We start from the raw sequence: 14,264 nt of genomic DNA, 5'->3' as shown, positions 1-14,264 counted from the left end.
TCTGGTTCCTATCTCTTTATCCCATTAAGCTGCTTCTTTACTATAGGCAAATCATGCCCCCCCCTTTTCCCTTCCTTTCCTTACCCATGGCTTCCAGGTTAACCTTCTTCTGTTTTTTTCTGCTTTCTCCCCCAGGCAATCATTTATGTCCCAGAAAATGCCTTACACCCTTAACTCTGCAACAGGGACGTTCTTGGGGTAAGGGTAAAAAAAATAAATCAAAATGGCAATTATAATTATCTGCTGAAAACCACAATCCTTTTTAATGAGCATCACGCATATGGGACACCCAATCAAAGCTTGCAACTGCCATCTTTTTTTAACACAGCACATACTCCATGTACAGTCTTTTTGTACCCTTTCCAAAATCCAGATTTTTTTTTCTCAATTTTTCAGGAAAAGAATTCTCCTTTCCAGAGGGACTCAGTTCTGAATTACTTGCAGACTTCATGCTGTCTACTAAAAAGCCCTGAAGCTTTTCTCACAAATTCTTTACATTTATTTATGTCTATTCTATTCTCTCCACTGATTCCTTCCAATTACATGTCCCTGAGCAATTAGTTTTTAACATCCAGCCTTTTTGTCTAGCTTTGCAAATCATTACCACTTTCTACCAAATCCATTTATTTCCCAATTCTACTGCATCTCTCTGAGTTACAATTTAATACTGAGAATATACCCTATTAGGGATAAATGGGGATAGAGACATCTTGGCTGGGCTTCTTTTCCTCTGGGATCAGTTTGAACCATTGTTATGAAATATAGCCCATAGCAAGTGAAAGATGCTATTTTGTCTCCTGAATTGTATTATTGCTTACATGACTTCATAAATTGGCTCTGGTTCCAACAATTTCATTCATTCATTCATTCATTCATTCATTCATTCATTCATTCATTCATTCATTCATTCATTCATGTTGTATGATGGCCATTTTGCAGAGGTAACTCTAGCGAGCAGAGACTTATTTGGAGTCTCATTGAGGTAACTGTACCTCAATGCTCACTTTTTTTGCGTTAAATCAAACTTATTTTATGAATGCAACATTTCTTGCATTGTCAAGAAAGATCTCAGCATTCTGTCCACTGATAGAAATCACTTTACTGCGTATCAGAATCTAATGAAAGAACAAACCTTCTCCAACTAATGTTGGAGATAACATGCAACCATAGCTTCCCAAATAAGTGGCCATGAATGTGTCTTAGAACAGCACCTTTCAGGATTCACACAGTTATTCAAAAGAATGGTCTGAATTTCCCATTTCTTCCCAAAGTTTAAATAAGGCAAATTATTTTGGTGAAAATATTATCTTTATGCCGGTGTAATGGCAAGGAATTCCAAGGTGGAATGGGCACATTTTTAAAAGTCTGTACCTCTGATCTGCAAAGCACATTTTTTGGGATGCAAGCCTCTGCAAAAGCCAGGATAGGAAAGAAAGACTTTGCTGGAACAGAACAAAAACTACATCTAGTAACCAACCACATCTCAGCAAGGAGGCTAGAAGTGAGATATAGCATCCTAGCACTCCTTCCTGTTTAAGATGCTGACATTGGAAATGAACATCTGGTCCTGTGCATAATGTATAACCCTCATAATTACTAATTATTCATAGTTATGTCCTGACATATTTATGAACATTCTGCCTTTTAGGTTAGGCAGCATTTCTACACACATACAACTCAAGTTGCACTCAGTTCCAGGAAATACATTCACAATATATTTTCAAAGTTCTAAAACAAGCAGAACACTTTTTGCATTTAAAAAGAATTTATTAATAATTCTTGACAGTAGGATATGGATACCAAACTCAGACATAGGGTCTTTTCCTCTCTGGATTCTGAACAACAGAAAGAGCAATGGATCCTTCATCTCTCTTCCAGTGAAACCTTTAAAAAAACGTACCAAACAAAAAGTAAAGATTGATGCATGGCATCTGCTGTCAGAATTTTAATTATAAGCCATAGCATAGTACCTTTTCCAAGAACCTAGCTCCCTCCTAGCTTCTAGCTGGGAATTCTGAGAATCACAATATAGATGGTGATTGGATGTACATGGGAAGGTTGTTCTAACAAGTGTAAAATCTGAATCTCCTAAAATACTGATGCACCTAACCCATTAAAAATCATCCCGTGTAATTTTTTTCAGTACAACTCCAAGAATTATTATCAGTTAATAAGGTTAGTATTATTTTGAGGATGCTACAAATTTTATAGTGTAGCTCCAATCTGCTCCTCCTCCTCCTCCTCCAAATTTAATTACAAGTAATTGAAGCAATAAAACCAAATAATTTGGGTGCTCTGGGAAAATATCATTACTTTAATTACAAGAAAGTTTCCAAAAGATATGGAAACATTGTATTGAAATAATTAGAGTAAATTGCCATACCAAAGATGAATGGATCCCACCAGGAAGCTTGGCTGAATTAAATATTTAGCTAGATTTAGATTTAAGTTAACTTGGTTTAGCTTAACTGTGATCTCAATGTTCATTTTCTATCCCTGCAATTGCTTCTACCAACATCAAGACATATTCAGTGGACTATATATATGCATCTTGGGTTAGTTTCAAGAGCCTAAAACAAGGAATAGAGCCAGGAGGAGGCATGTCAAGAATCAGATTCTGTGCTATCAAGCCTTATCTAAATACTTATTCAGCTTCAGGGGGAAAAAATAACCAATTTATTCCAATAGATTTTGCTAAACTAACTTCTGGAAACTTTTGCCTTTGGTCATGCTAAATGGTTAGGCTATGAATTGTAGATCATCTATATGCAAAAAGCCGCAAATTCTGCAATCCTGCAAAGAAATTATGTAGACCAGATCAAGCATTAGAGACTAGCAACCTTGGCATTTACTGGGGCCCAAGACCTTTAAGTCCTTTTTGCTTATTACCAGAATTATCTCCCCCCCCCTTTCTAAATCATTGAATTGGGCATTGGTGAGTTGTGCTGCCAAATCTAGCACATAAGTGAATGTCTTAAGGAACTCTTTGGAGCATTGTTCCATAGTAACGCTTTATTGGGAGATTAAAGTATTGTGAGTAGTTAAACTGGCAAAGCAACAGCAGAAGCAGTAATGCCTGTTGGTGAGTCCAGGCTTCAGGGAGCTACTAGTACAACAAGTTAAGGGAAGGAAAGCAGATGAAATAAAAGGAGCTTGTCTTTGCCTTCACATTGATCAGGTATGGGTCATGCTTTACTTAGCATAGAGGTACAGTAGCCTTGCTTGTGCTGGGACAGAGCATTGCTTCAGCACATTACTTTGCTGAAGGTCTCAGCTAGGAAGATTGTTGAAATTCCTGCTGCTATACTGGATAGAGTGATAATCTACAGAACTTTACATATTAGAAACATGCAAGTCCGCACCTGAAGACTCTGTTCATTTTAATCTTACATAAATAGAAAATGGAAAAGGACAAAGATGCAGGCATTGATGAGAGTATAAAAGTGCATTAGTCAAATGTGGGAAACAGTGGATAGATGATAATATTTTACTTACTTAGTTTGCACTGGCACAAGAAGGCTGTCTCCGGCCCTTAAAGTCAGGATTTCTCTATCAATAGTAACAAAAGATGCACCTTCCTAAAATGGTGAAATGGGGAAAAGGGGCAGACTTTTAATTCTTTCTGGATTTAAAATGGAGAGGGAGATGTAATTTAAAATGTAAATTTAAAAATTCACCAGTATATCTGCATAAACAAATCTTGCCTGTCTCTTATTCATCTTTGCTCCACTTCATCAATGACAGTAGGCTAATTGTAGATACACAATTAAGCTGGTTGCTTTGGCAACATTGACACATTCTCACTTCTTTCCCAATGTCTACTGCTTACAATAATGTGGATAAAAAGTTGGGGGGAAATGCTAGTAAATTTGTTAGTATATTTTTGTCAGTCATCTATAACGTTAAATACCTCCCCTCCCCTTTAGGATGCTCTTATAATTTTAAATTTTGGGGAAAAAAACCACATTCAAAAGATTAAGTACAACCTCCCCAGTTCCATAATAAAACTAGCAAAAAAGATAGGCCTATTAATCTGAAGAAAAACGAGCAGAAATAATCAAGCCGGTTGATTCACTAAACTAGGTTTGCAGTACACAGATTGGTTGGTCTGCCTGAAAATAGAAGGGATTACTCCCTTCTCCCAATTTCTTTTTCTACATGTCTCATCTGATATTTGAAAAGCTTTTCAAAACTAAAAGACTAGTTCTCTAAACCCACAGAGATGGTGCAGTCATTACTAAGAGGGAACCATTAATGTGGGAAAAGGCCATCTCTGTCTCATCAGAGAGATGTCATGTCAAGCTAATTCACTTCTGCAAGAACTAAAAGAAGTCTGGCCTGAAGATGGCTGTACCTGATAGGAAGGAGGATCATCATCAGTAGATGCTCAGGTCCCTGCCAAGCAGTCAGAAAGACATTCTTTGGCTAACTCCCTACTTTTTGCAGGGTAATTGCATTTCTTCAAAAGGAGAGAACTGATTGCATACTCAGTGCAGTCAGCCTTTAGGCTTCCTATTTTTTCCTATTTTGATTTCTCAAAGAGTCTTTTAGCCACTTGTAAGTTTCTGGTTCAGATTCCAAAGTGATCATCAAGCAGGGGAACTCAAGTACTTTAGATTAGAAGACTGCTAATGTCTATTCATGGATGAATTTAGTTTCTGCAGTAATTTTTCTAGAAAGCTCCTCCATTTGCATTATTTTGCCAGGTTTTCTAGCTTCTGCCTCTGTTCATTCATTTATTGTTATTATTACTGTTACTATTTATAGAGAAGTTTTTCTTTAGGGAAACAAGAGTGACTTTTCTGGGTTTAAGGGTCTCATTCAAAATTAGGGTATGTGGAAGGAGTATGCCTATGTACTTACCCACAGGTAGACAAATCAAGCAAGTATACCTATACTTTATTGCACATCAGGATGCAAAACGTTACTGGGAGAAGGAAAGGAGAGGAATAAGTTTTGCTCTCTGAGTGGTAAAACTCAAACAGTGGCCAAGGGCTGCAAGTGAGTAACAACCCAGGGGCTCCCACTTTTTGTGGGGAAAAAAAAGCTATTTTAATTCTTTACAACACAACAGAATTTGGAAAGAAATTATGTAAATATGCTCAGAATTCTTCCATCTGCTGCTCCATTTGTTAACGGGATAACTCTCTGGAAGCAGAACAGAATAGGATGAAATCTAGTGTGGCAAGAGAATCCAACTATAGGATATTCACATTTAAAAAAATAGGCCACGTCTGGCCAGGGAATGTGGGGGAAAATCTGGAAAAAAAATCTCCCCAGTGTCCCCATTATGGCCAGAATGCTGCCCTTAAGCCTCTGCTTCCTTCAGATCACATAACCTAAAATAGAGCTACTATTAAGGGGTTGGAATAAATTCTAGAAGCCACACTCTGTATGCATGCTTATGTTACTCTCCACCTCCAGTGGAAGATTGGAAAGACATGATATATAAGATAGGACTAGAAAGTTATTTAAACCTGGAACTGAACTAGATGAAATTTGATGGAGTGGGGAAAGCTGAGTTCAAAACAATCCTAAAAAACATTCCCCAATAGATCATTATCAAGGATGCAATAGGGCAGAAGTTGGGAATGTGGCTGACGGCTCCTGTCTAATGTTGCCCCTCTCTCTTCCTTCTTAGATGTGTGACCAAGAATGGACAAAAACTATGAAAGTCAGGCCACAGAAGAAGGGTAGCAATGAGTAAAATGTGCAACAAATTTCATGTCAGTCCAGTTTTCTGCTTACTCAACAATGAGTGGATACAGAAAACTCTTTTTTTAAATTGAGGAAACATCCTTAGTTTCTAGTTAATTCTCAGGAATGTTTTAAACATTTTTTTAAAGAGGAAAGTAAACTTTGCAGCAGTAAATAGATTACTGACCAAGGGATCAGATCCTAATGATAAAACAAAAGCCATAATATAATTAAAGGGAAAATGAATATAGGGGTTTATCTAGGATATATGGATTGCTCAGGTGGAAGGGCCATTATGAAGAGGGATTTTTTTTTCTAGTGATCCTCCATTACTTTGTAATGTAAATGAAAGATCAATAATAACAACGTATGTGTTGGTTCTGGAGGTCTGTTTGGTTTTTTTATACAACACTGTACATAACAAGTAAAAAATAAAACATATGTGATATACCATCTGCCATATCCACATATCTGCATTCTTTCCTCCCTCTTCAGTTATTCCTGGTCCAAATAGTATAACCTAAAAGACAACCAAGAAAATATAGTGAGGAAGCACATCGCACGTGTTCATTATATGCCTGAAATATATAATATTTCTTAGAAATAAGAAACTGTTTCATCGTATAGCAGAAAGTAAAAAGAAATATACCATATACCCTTGTAACACACCTCTCTTGGTTCAGTTAATGCACAGTTTAACTAGCAGCCTCATCAGAGATTATTCAATCTAGACTATTCTTGAGTTATGAACTCAACCTATTATATCCAAAATGTCCTCCTTTCAAAGATTCAAAGGATTAACTTTTGCAGCATTTGTTTTTGCAATAATGGTTTTCACACCATTTCACTTCCCAGTAACTATGCTTACTGTGAGGAGTTTTATCACTCCCAGTGTGCCTGGAGGCTGAAAATAGCACCCAGTCCATGGCACAAGACCTGGTTTCATGCAAAATATTTCCAAGTGACCTTCACAGCTTTATTAGCTAAGAAAGTTTGTTCAGAATAGAAGATCCTGATTTAGACAGTTTTAAGTTTGGGAATTCCCAAATATGGCTTCATATTTGTTTAAAGGTGAATGGACATCACTCCCCCTTCAAGAGGTTGATGTAATCATTGGATATTTTCCATTGTTTCATTTTTTAAATTCTTTTGCTGCAACAAGGAGGTTTTCAGCACAGGTGGGCCTGGCACAATGGAAAATTTCCAGGAACATCATTGGAAGACTAACAAAGAACATACCGTAACTTGCCTCTTTGGTGGATCTGAAGTCACATCTGGTACTGTTTTAGTACAAATACAAAATAATATGAAAATGTACCAAATACAGCATTAGGAGTTGGAGATCTAAAACATGCAACAACTCCATTGTAATTATATCTTTCCTTAAGAGAGATTATGTTTCAATTCTTTGAAACTAAAATTATTTTATATATAGATTTTTTTCAAACCAAAACTGTGGCCAGATAATAGATCTATGGATTTTATTTTGACTTTACTCCAATGGTTGTAAAACTCCTTCCTCCTAGTTTTTAGAAAATCTTGAAATAAAACTTTATTTTACTGACCTTTCAACCCCTAGCTAAGGTATTAGCATCCCACATGGGAAAGGGTTGATTTACTATTTGATTTATTACTACTGATGTCTTGTAATATTATAATAATAATAATAATAATAATAATAATAATAATAATAATAATAATAATAATAATAATAATAATAATAATAATAATAATAATAATAATAATAATAATAATAAAGTTTTATAACTATTGTTGCTTTTAAAATGTGAATATTTTGCTCACAATCTTTTCATCTGAACAGGCTATAAAAACTATTGAATGAATGTTCAGGAAATGTATTTACAAAAATTATATAGGAAAAGCAAGTACAATAATACAAAAAACATTTGGGGTGTAGTATCATCCAGACTAGAAAGTCAGTTTTGTGTAAGGATTAAGGCATTAGGCTAGATACTAGGAGACCATGAATTCTAATCCCATGTTAGGTTCAAAGTTGGTTGGATGACCTTGGGCCAGTCACTTTCTCTCAGCCCTAGAAAATAGGCAATGACAAACCAGTCCTGAAAAGTCTTACCAAGAAAACTAAAGGGACTTGTCCAGACAGCCCCTGAGAATTGCACACAATTTAATGGAAGGGGGGGGGGAATCACCCATAATACTGATGATATTCAACTTTATATTGCCACCTTGGGCTTTTGGGAGATGCAACTGATGTTTTATCCAGTGCCTTGAGGCTCTCAGGATCTGGATGAGGCAGAACAGACTGAGGCTGAATCCTTTCAAATTGAAATAGTGTTGTTTCTGGGCTGGCAAATGCTACTCTAAAAGAGCAAGTTTAGAGTCTGGGCATCTTTCTTACTACATAGCTCCTGTTGGCACAGAAGGTAGAAGCTGTGGTTAGAGAGACCTTTGCCCAGCTTTGGTTAATACAGTACATAGTTTGCAACTTTACCAAATACAAGAGCATTTCATTACAGCAACACATTACAACCTATTTAGATTACTACAATCTGCTTTTCCTTGGGCTACCTTTAAAGAACACTCAGAAGCAGAACTGAGTTCAAATGCAGTAGCCAATGTGCTAACTGCACTAATTCCTGGGGGGGGGACCCCCCAGTGATTTCTGATTGTTTTCAGTGCAGTAGAATATTTTTTTTCTTCGAGACTGTTTTTGTTATTGGGATTAGGGAATTAGGAATCAACAGTAAATAGATTTACCCATTTCTATCTTTATATAGGTGTAATGGTATGTGAGAATGACTTTGGAAAACCAGGCAAAGAGATGCTGCCTGGGGGACAGCAGATAAGAGTCAGCATAGCCCACAACTGCAAAGTGGATAAAGCAAAAGGTTCAGGCGGGACATTCCCTAAATGATCAGGCTGTAAAGGTGATGGTGACTTGCAAGATTCTGTTAATGTAGCTTTACAATAGAGTCATGTTTCCTGTCTGGTCTACCTAATAATAGGGTAATGGAAGAGGAGGGTCAGTAGATGAGTCTGCAGATTAGATTGCACATAAGGGTTACTATTTATAGTTTAATTAGGCATAAAGAGACATAATGTCAAGTGTCATGGGAAGATAAATTTTTCTTCTGGGAAATAAATTTTTACCATGAGTATCAAAATCTACAGGTAATATCTACCTGTAAAATTGTAGATATTATGCACCTAGGCATACGTGTGTGTGTGTGTGTGTGTGAGAGAGAGAGAGAGAGAGAGAGAGAGAGAGAGAGAGAGAGAGAGAGAGAGAGAGAGAGAGAGAGAGAGAGAGAGAGAGAGAGAGAGAGAGAGAGAGAAGCAAAGCAAAATGTCTTGGTCAAAATAAATCTTCCAACAGGATATAATTTCTTCACTTATAAGAGAATCTTATTTGATCCTTCTAGTTCAGAATTTAAAAAAATGATTTTTTAACCTCTGTTTCAAAGTTGTCTCCAAAAAGACTCAAGGATTGCTTCAGAGCTATATTTTCTTGGTAATCATTCAGCCAATCTTGCAAAGAAAAAGGATTCATGACTGTGACATCATTTAGTGGGAAAGGAATTGCTCTTAAGATTTCATCTACAAACAAATCAAAAACAAAGACAGAAGAGAACAAAGTTATTGAAAAAACAGTGTTCTATATTGCAGTTTTTATTTTATATGATTCAAACAAATTAAGAGAAAATTGTAACACTGAAAGTAGTACCAATAAAAGAGAATATTTGTAGCTCAGGGTTGAAATGAGGGGTCCTTGGTGCTCTCTGAGTTGGGTTGTTTTCTTGCAGATGTTTCATTACCCAAACTAGGTAACATTATCCGTGCTAGACTAGAACCCAGCTCAGAGAGCACCAAGGACCCCTCATTGAAAGTAGTTTGATAGTATCTAGTATGAGAGGTGGTGGGTTTCCCTTCACTGCATATATATTCAGATGAACAACTATCAGTCACAAATGCCTAATTCTGAATATCCAACAAAGCAGGGGGTTGAATATACAACAGAGTAGAATTGTTTAGTGTCTTTCAAGAATGTAAGAAATATCTATACGTTATGGAGAAGCTGATTTCAACTTCAACTTGACATCAGAAATAATTTCCTAACAATAAGAGCTGTTCAGCAATGAAGCAAATTGCCTTTGGTGGGCCCTTCCTCTCTCTAGTATTTAAACAGAGACTGAGTAGCCCTTTTGGGGGGATGGTATAATAGTGGGTTCCAGCATAGGACAGGGAGTTGGTTTAGATCAGGGCTTTTCAACCGGTGGTATGCGTACCACTGGTGGTACTTTAGCTCCTGGCAGGTGGCATGTGACCCCTGGCCAAGTGTAGCAGGGAACCAGCTAAAGTGGTGCCGCACAGACCTGGAGGAGATCTGTTGGAGCTGCAGGGCTTGGCAGAAGCCCAGGATCAGTGCGTGGTTACATGCTGATTGGAGCTTCTGGCTCACCCAGAAGAGAAAAGTGGGAGGGGGACGGAGAGAGGAGAAGTTATAAAAGGAGCAGATTTTGGTGGGAAGATGCTTTTTGTTAGTGAAGCAGTGAGGAGAGAGCGAGCAAGCAGCCTTGGAAAATACGTGGCAGTGAGCGAGCGAGTGAATGGCCTTTGGAAGAGACAGGGTGGTGAGGGAGAGAGTGAGTGGCCTTGGAAGAGATGGGGCAGTGAGCGAGCAGATGAACAGTCTTTGGAAGAAACAGGGCAGGCCTGGTCACAATGGGCCTGCCAGCATGGCAGTGGGCAGGAGCGCCGGGTGAGCTGCACTTTGCAGGAAGAAGCAGGTGGATCTATGCTGGCAGGCCTGTCAGCATCAGGAAGGCTCCGAAGGAGGTAGCTGCAGGGGGGAAGGAAGCAGGAGGCTTTCCAGCAGGTGCCGTCATACCTGCAAACACGGCGCTGCCTCTCCGGTTTCCAACCCCAAAATTCCAGAGTAAAGTTGGGTAGCCTTTAAGCACCCCTGACAAGCTGCAAATCTGCTGTAGTCTCGGCTGCTGCCCCCTTCCTTGGCTGGGCAAGACTGGAGTGCACGACCTTTAGTCGGGGATGGTGGCAGGCGGGAGCGCCAGGTGAGTGCCGCTTTGCAGGACAAAGCAGATGGAAGTACTTGCAAGTCCTGCCCCAGCTATGGTGAGAAGCAGCGACTGTGTCTGTGCCCTGGGGCCGAGGAGAAGGAACCAGAGGGGCACGGTGGTGACTGCCTTTTGGCCCACTGGATTCAGGGTTATCCTTTTATTGGGGGTGCATGGCATGATCCTGGCCAAAATGCAAATCCCTCTCTAAGCAGGGATTGGGAGGCTGAAGGCCTCTATCTTTGTAGCCATGCAGTTCTAAAATCGATGGGCTGCTTCTGGGGAAGAGAATCAAAATAGGGCAAAACAAGCGCAGTCCACCATGGTTTATTGATTGCAAAGTTTTTCTCGGGTTTTCCTATCCCTTCCTGGGCTATTAAAATCACATTGGCAAGGTCTATACCGAACACCTGGCTGCAAACTAGTCAACTGGATTTTAGCCTAGCCCCTTGTGCAATCCCAGGCCACATTCTGGAGGTAAGAGGATGTAGTAACAGGAGAGAGCTGCAAAATTGATTCGTTATTTATTCTTGCCTTTAGCAGCAATAACTACGTTCTTTGATGACTTTGCTAGCAACCTGCAAGCTGTGAACTTTCCTTTTCCCCTTGGAAAAAGAATTCAGAAGTGCTAGATTCATTTTTCCTGCTAACTACAGTATACCTTGTTAGTTTTTTAAGGAGCTTATGAAAAAAAGATGTGTCTGAAAATTAAAGGATGTATGGATTGAGTTGTGAGACAGGAAAGGGAAGTAGGTACATAGACTTATGCACTTCCAGTTGCTGACAGGTGTGCCACTAATATTCTGACTTGACACCTGTATGCTCTCAGGGCCCAAAGATTATCTTCATTCTTCATAGGGCGGTATTGTGGATTAACTAAATTTTTCTTGGTTCTGATTTTAAGGTGAGTATCCTGAGCTACGGAGGTCTTTGATCTTTTTCTTAAATGCATAATAATAAAATAATGAGAACAAAAGTCTCAAAGGGAAGGCAGATTAGAAAGAACAAGACCTTTTGGGGTCTTCAATTCCCTTCCTGTTAAGAGTTCCTTAATAAGGTTTGCTCTTCCTTCCTAACATCAATTAAGGTGGTTTTTCCAGAAAATATGTGAAGAGCTGTAATTAGTGATTTAAATATTTTTCCTTTCTGGCTGTGTTTTAATTTATATATAATGTATGTTTAATCAAGGAGGGCTTGGAGAGGTAGAAGTGGCCAATATGGAGGCTGCACCTTGCCCTCCAGATCTGTCTCCCCTGCAGATCTCTCGAGAGGAGGAGGGGGTGGCAGAGGAGCTGTGTGAGGGTAGGCTGCCCCAACAAGCCAGCATCCTTACCACACAGAATTGAAAATGAGAATTCCCTTTTGAGAAGGGCCAGCCTCCTTTGCAGGACCCAGGAGCACTGGTCCCCTGCTGCCTCCTCTTGCTCTCCAGAGATCTGTCAAGACAGAAGTTGGACTCAGAGGAAACTGCTTCCTGAAAACGCCCTCCACCTCCTGCTTTGCTAGGAGGGGGCACCAGACAGGGAACACCAACGATATCTGAAATTGGGAAAAGAACATCTCTTTAGCATGCTATCTACAGACACACACACACACACACACACACACAAACATTCCAAGCTTGGAGACTTGTATCCACATCTGAGCTAGCAAATTTCCAATCATGCCTGGGCTTGGGGAGAAGGCCATCTTGTTCTTCTGTGGATAAAAGTCCCCAAACCTGGAATGCAGTGTGTGTGCTTGTGTGTGTGTGCGCGCGCATGCGCTTGGCAGCTAGAAGTTTGAGGAGGCGAGGAATTTGTGGGGCACTGAGTTGTCCCCACATTGAGTTAGCCAGTGCGACTTGTTCCGTTCCAGCCCAGCTGTCTCAAGTCAGCTGTGTCCACTGAGTGGCGTCGAGCAGGCCACGCCCACCTAGTGGTACTCAAATATTGTTATATCCTAAAAGTGGTACAATCTCTGAAAAGGTTGAAAAGCCCTGGTCTAGACAATCTCCAAATTTTCCAGCTCTTACATTCCATGATTTTTCCAGGTATGTGATTCTTTTATTATATAGCACAGCTCTGGGAAACAAAATGGGTTGAAAAAAATTAAATATTATTTTCCAAGACTTGTTGCTCTAAATACTGCTCTACGCAAACTGGTTTTCTTTTATGGCTGAAATGCAATTAAAAAACAACAATAGATGATTCAATGTAATTTGTTGTTTATGCTTAATGTTAAACATAGTGAGTCTTATGTTCATAAGGATATAGAAGAGATATGTAAGAGAGTAAAAGAATGTTGTGACTCTAGGGCTTTACTTCAATTGATACATTCTTAATAAGCTAAATATCTCTCTCTAAGGAGATCATTGGACAAAGTGCAATGCTGAAAACCTCCTCAGAGTGTGACAAGACCGCCATCCCCAAATATCTACAAATACAACCTGGAAGGAACCAGGCACAAGTGGCCATGGGGGAAAAGTGGAGGGGTATGAAGGTAATGGCTACTCTATAGTAGTAGCCTTCCTACTTTAATTGGAGAATGTCTCTTAGTGATTTCAGAACTAAATTTTTGTCAGCCTATTTCAAATCACTCAGAAGTCAATCAGAAATTCTTAACTTATCCTCTGTCCACCCATGACCCAAGCTACTCCATGCTCAATGTAGGAAACCAGCCTTATAGATTCTCAAAAATGGCTATCCAAAGAGGACCTTATAGGTCTTTAGGGACCTAAAGGGGAGAGAATCCACTATTCTTTTAAACTGATGTTAAATAAATTGATTGAAAGGGGAAGGTACAGCAAGAGAGTAAAAATAAAGCCCATCCTCTCTGGTGATGGATAGAGAAATCAAAGTAGATTTTTTGCAGGAATGGTATAATCACTGTTTTTGCAAATGTGTAGAGCGTGGAGGATTCCCCTGTTGTTTGGGACTCATACATAATGATGACTGTGGCTTGGGACAACTGGAGACCTCAATCTGCCTGCTGAGTTTAGCTTGGAAAATAATTATTCTCCCTTTCTCTGGCACATATTTGATTATTGAATAGAGAAAAAAGGCAACTTTGCCCATGCAATATTAATTTCAATTAGAGGAATATTAAAAGAAAGTAAATGATAGGAATGCAGGAAAAATAAAATTAGTTAAGCTTTAAAATTATTATCGTTTGCTGCATGAAAAATTATTTTAGTTCCAAAGTCATTTTACATCACCTGGATTAGGCTTTCCGGTTTGATGCTGCATTGAACTGAAAAATCTGAAATAAAAAAGGTTAAGAATTCTAAAATCCATCTTCTCTCACTTCAGACTGTATAGAGGGAAACAATTGAACTAACAGTGGACTCTCTTTGATTGATGAAATTATTACAGGATATACTTATTTATATTCAAGCTTGAAGGAAGTTTGTTATACTCATTTCCAAGATGCTTCATATTAATATTTCTCTGCATTCTTTCCAATTTCCCCAATAAGTCAATTTTTGTATCCAATGAGCATGCTCAGTCCTCTACAGGGTACTTTGGTATT

General features: G+C 38.9%; 1 protein-coding gene across 1 annotated transcript in view; it reads right to left on the bottom strand.

Moving 5' to 3' along the window:
- Positions 1 to 1,805: 1,805 nt before the first annotated feature.
- HAAO (3-hydroxyanthranilate 3,4-dioxygenase) overlaps positions 1,806 to 14,264 on the bottom strand; it is a 29,356-nt gene continuing 16,897 nt past the window's right edge. Inside the window, exons 6-10 of the mRNA XM_015813103.1 lie at positions 13,951 to 13,994; positions 9,131 to 9,276; positions 6,149 to 6,217; positions 3,496 to 3,578; positions 1,806 to 1,884 (exon numbers count right to left, since the gene is read on the bottom strand). Of these exons, the coding sequence (XP_015668589.1) occupies positions 1,806 to 1,884; positions 3,496 to 3,578; positions 6,149 to 6,217; positions 9,131 to 9,276; positions 13,951 to 13,994 (421 nt within the window). The remainder of the gene's footprint in view (positions 1,885 to 3,495; positions 3,579 to 6,148; positions 6,218 to 9,130; positions 9,277 to 13,950; positions 13,995 to 14,264) is intronic.

Source organism: Protobothrops mucrosquamatus, unplaced genomic scaffold, assembly GCF_001527695.2.
Source record: "Protobothrops mucrosquamatus isolate PMUCROS unplaced genomic scaffold, P.Mucros_1.0 scaffold139, whole genome shotgun sequence".
Taxonomy (NCBI): Eukaryota; Metazoa; Chordata; class Lepidosauria; order Squamata; family Viperidae; genus Protobothrops; species Protobothrops mucrosquamatus.
Note: the sequence above shows the minus strand (reverse complement) of the source record. Positions and strands in the feature narration are given on the sequence as shown.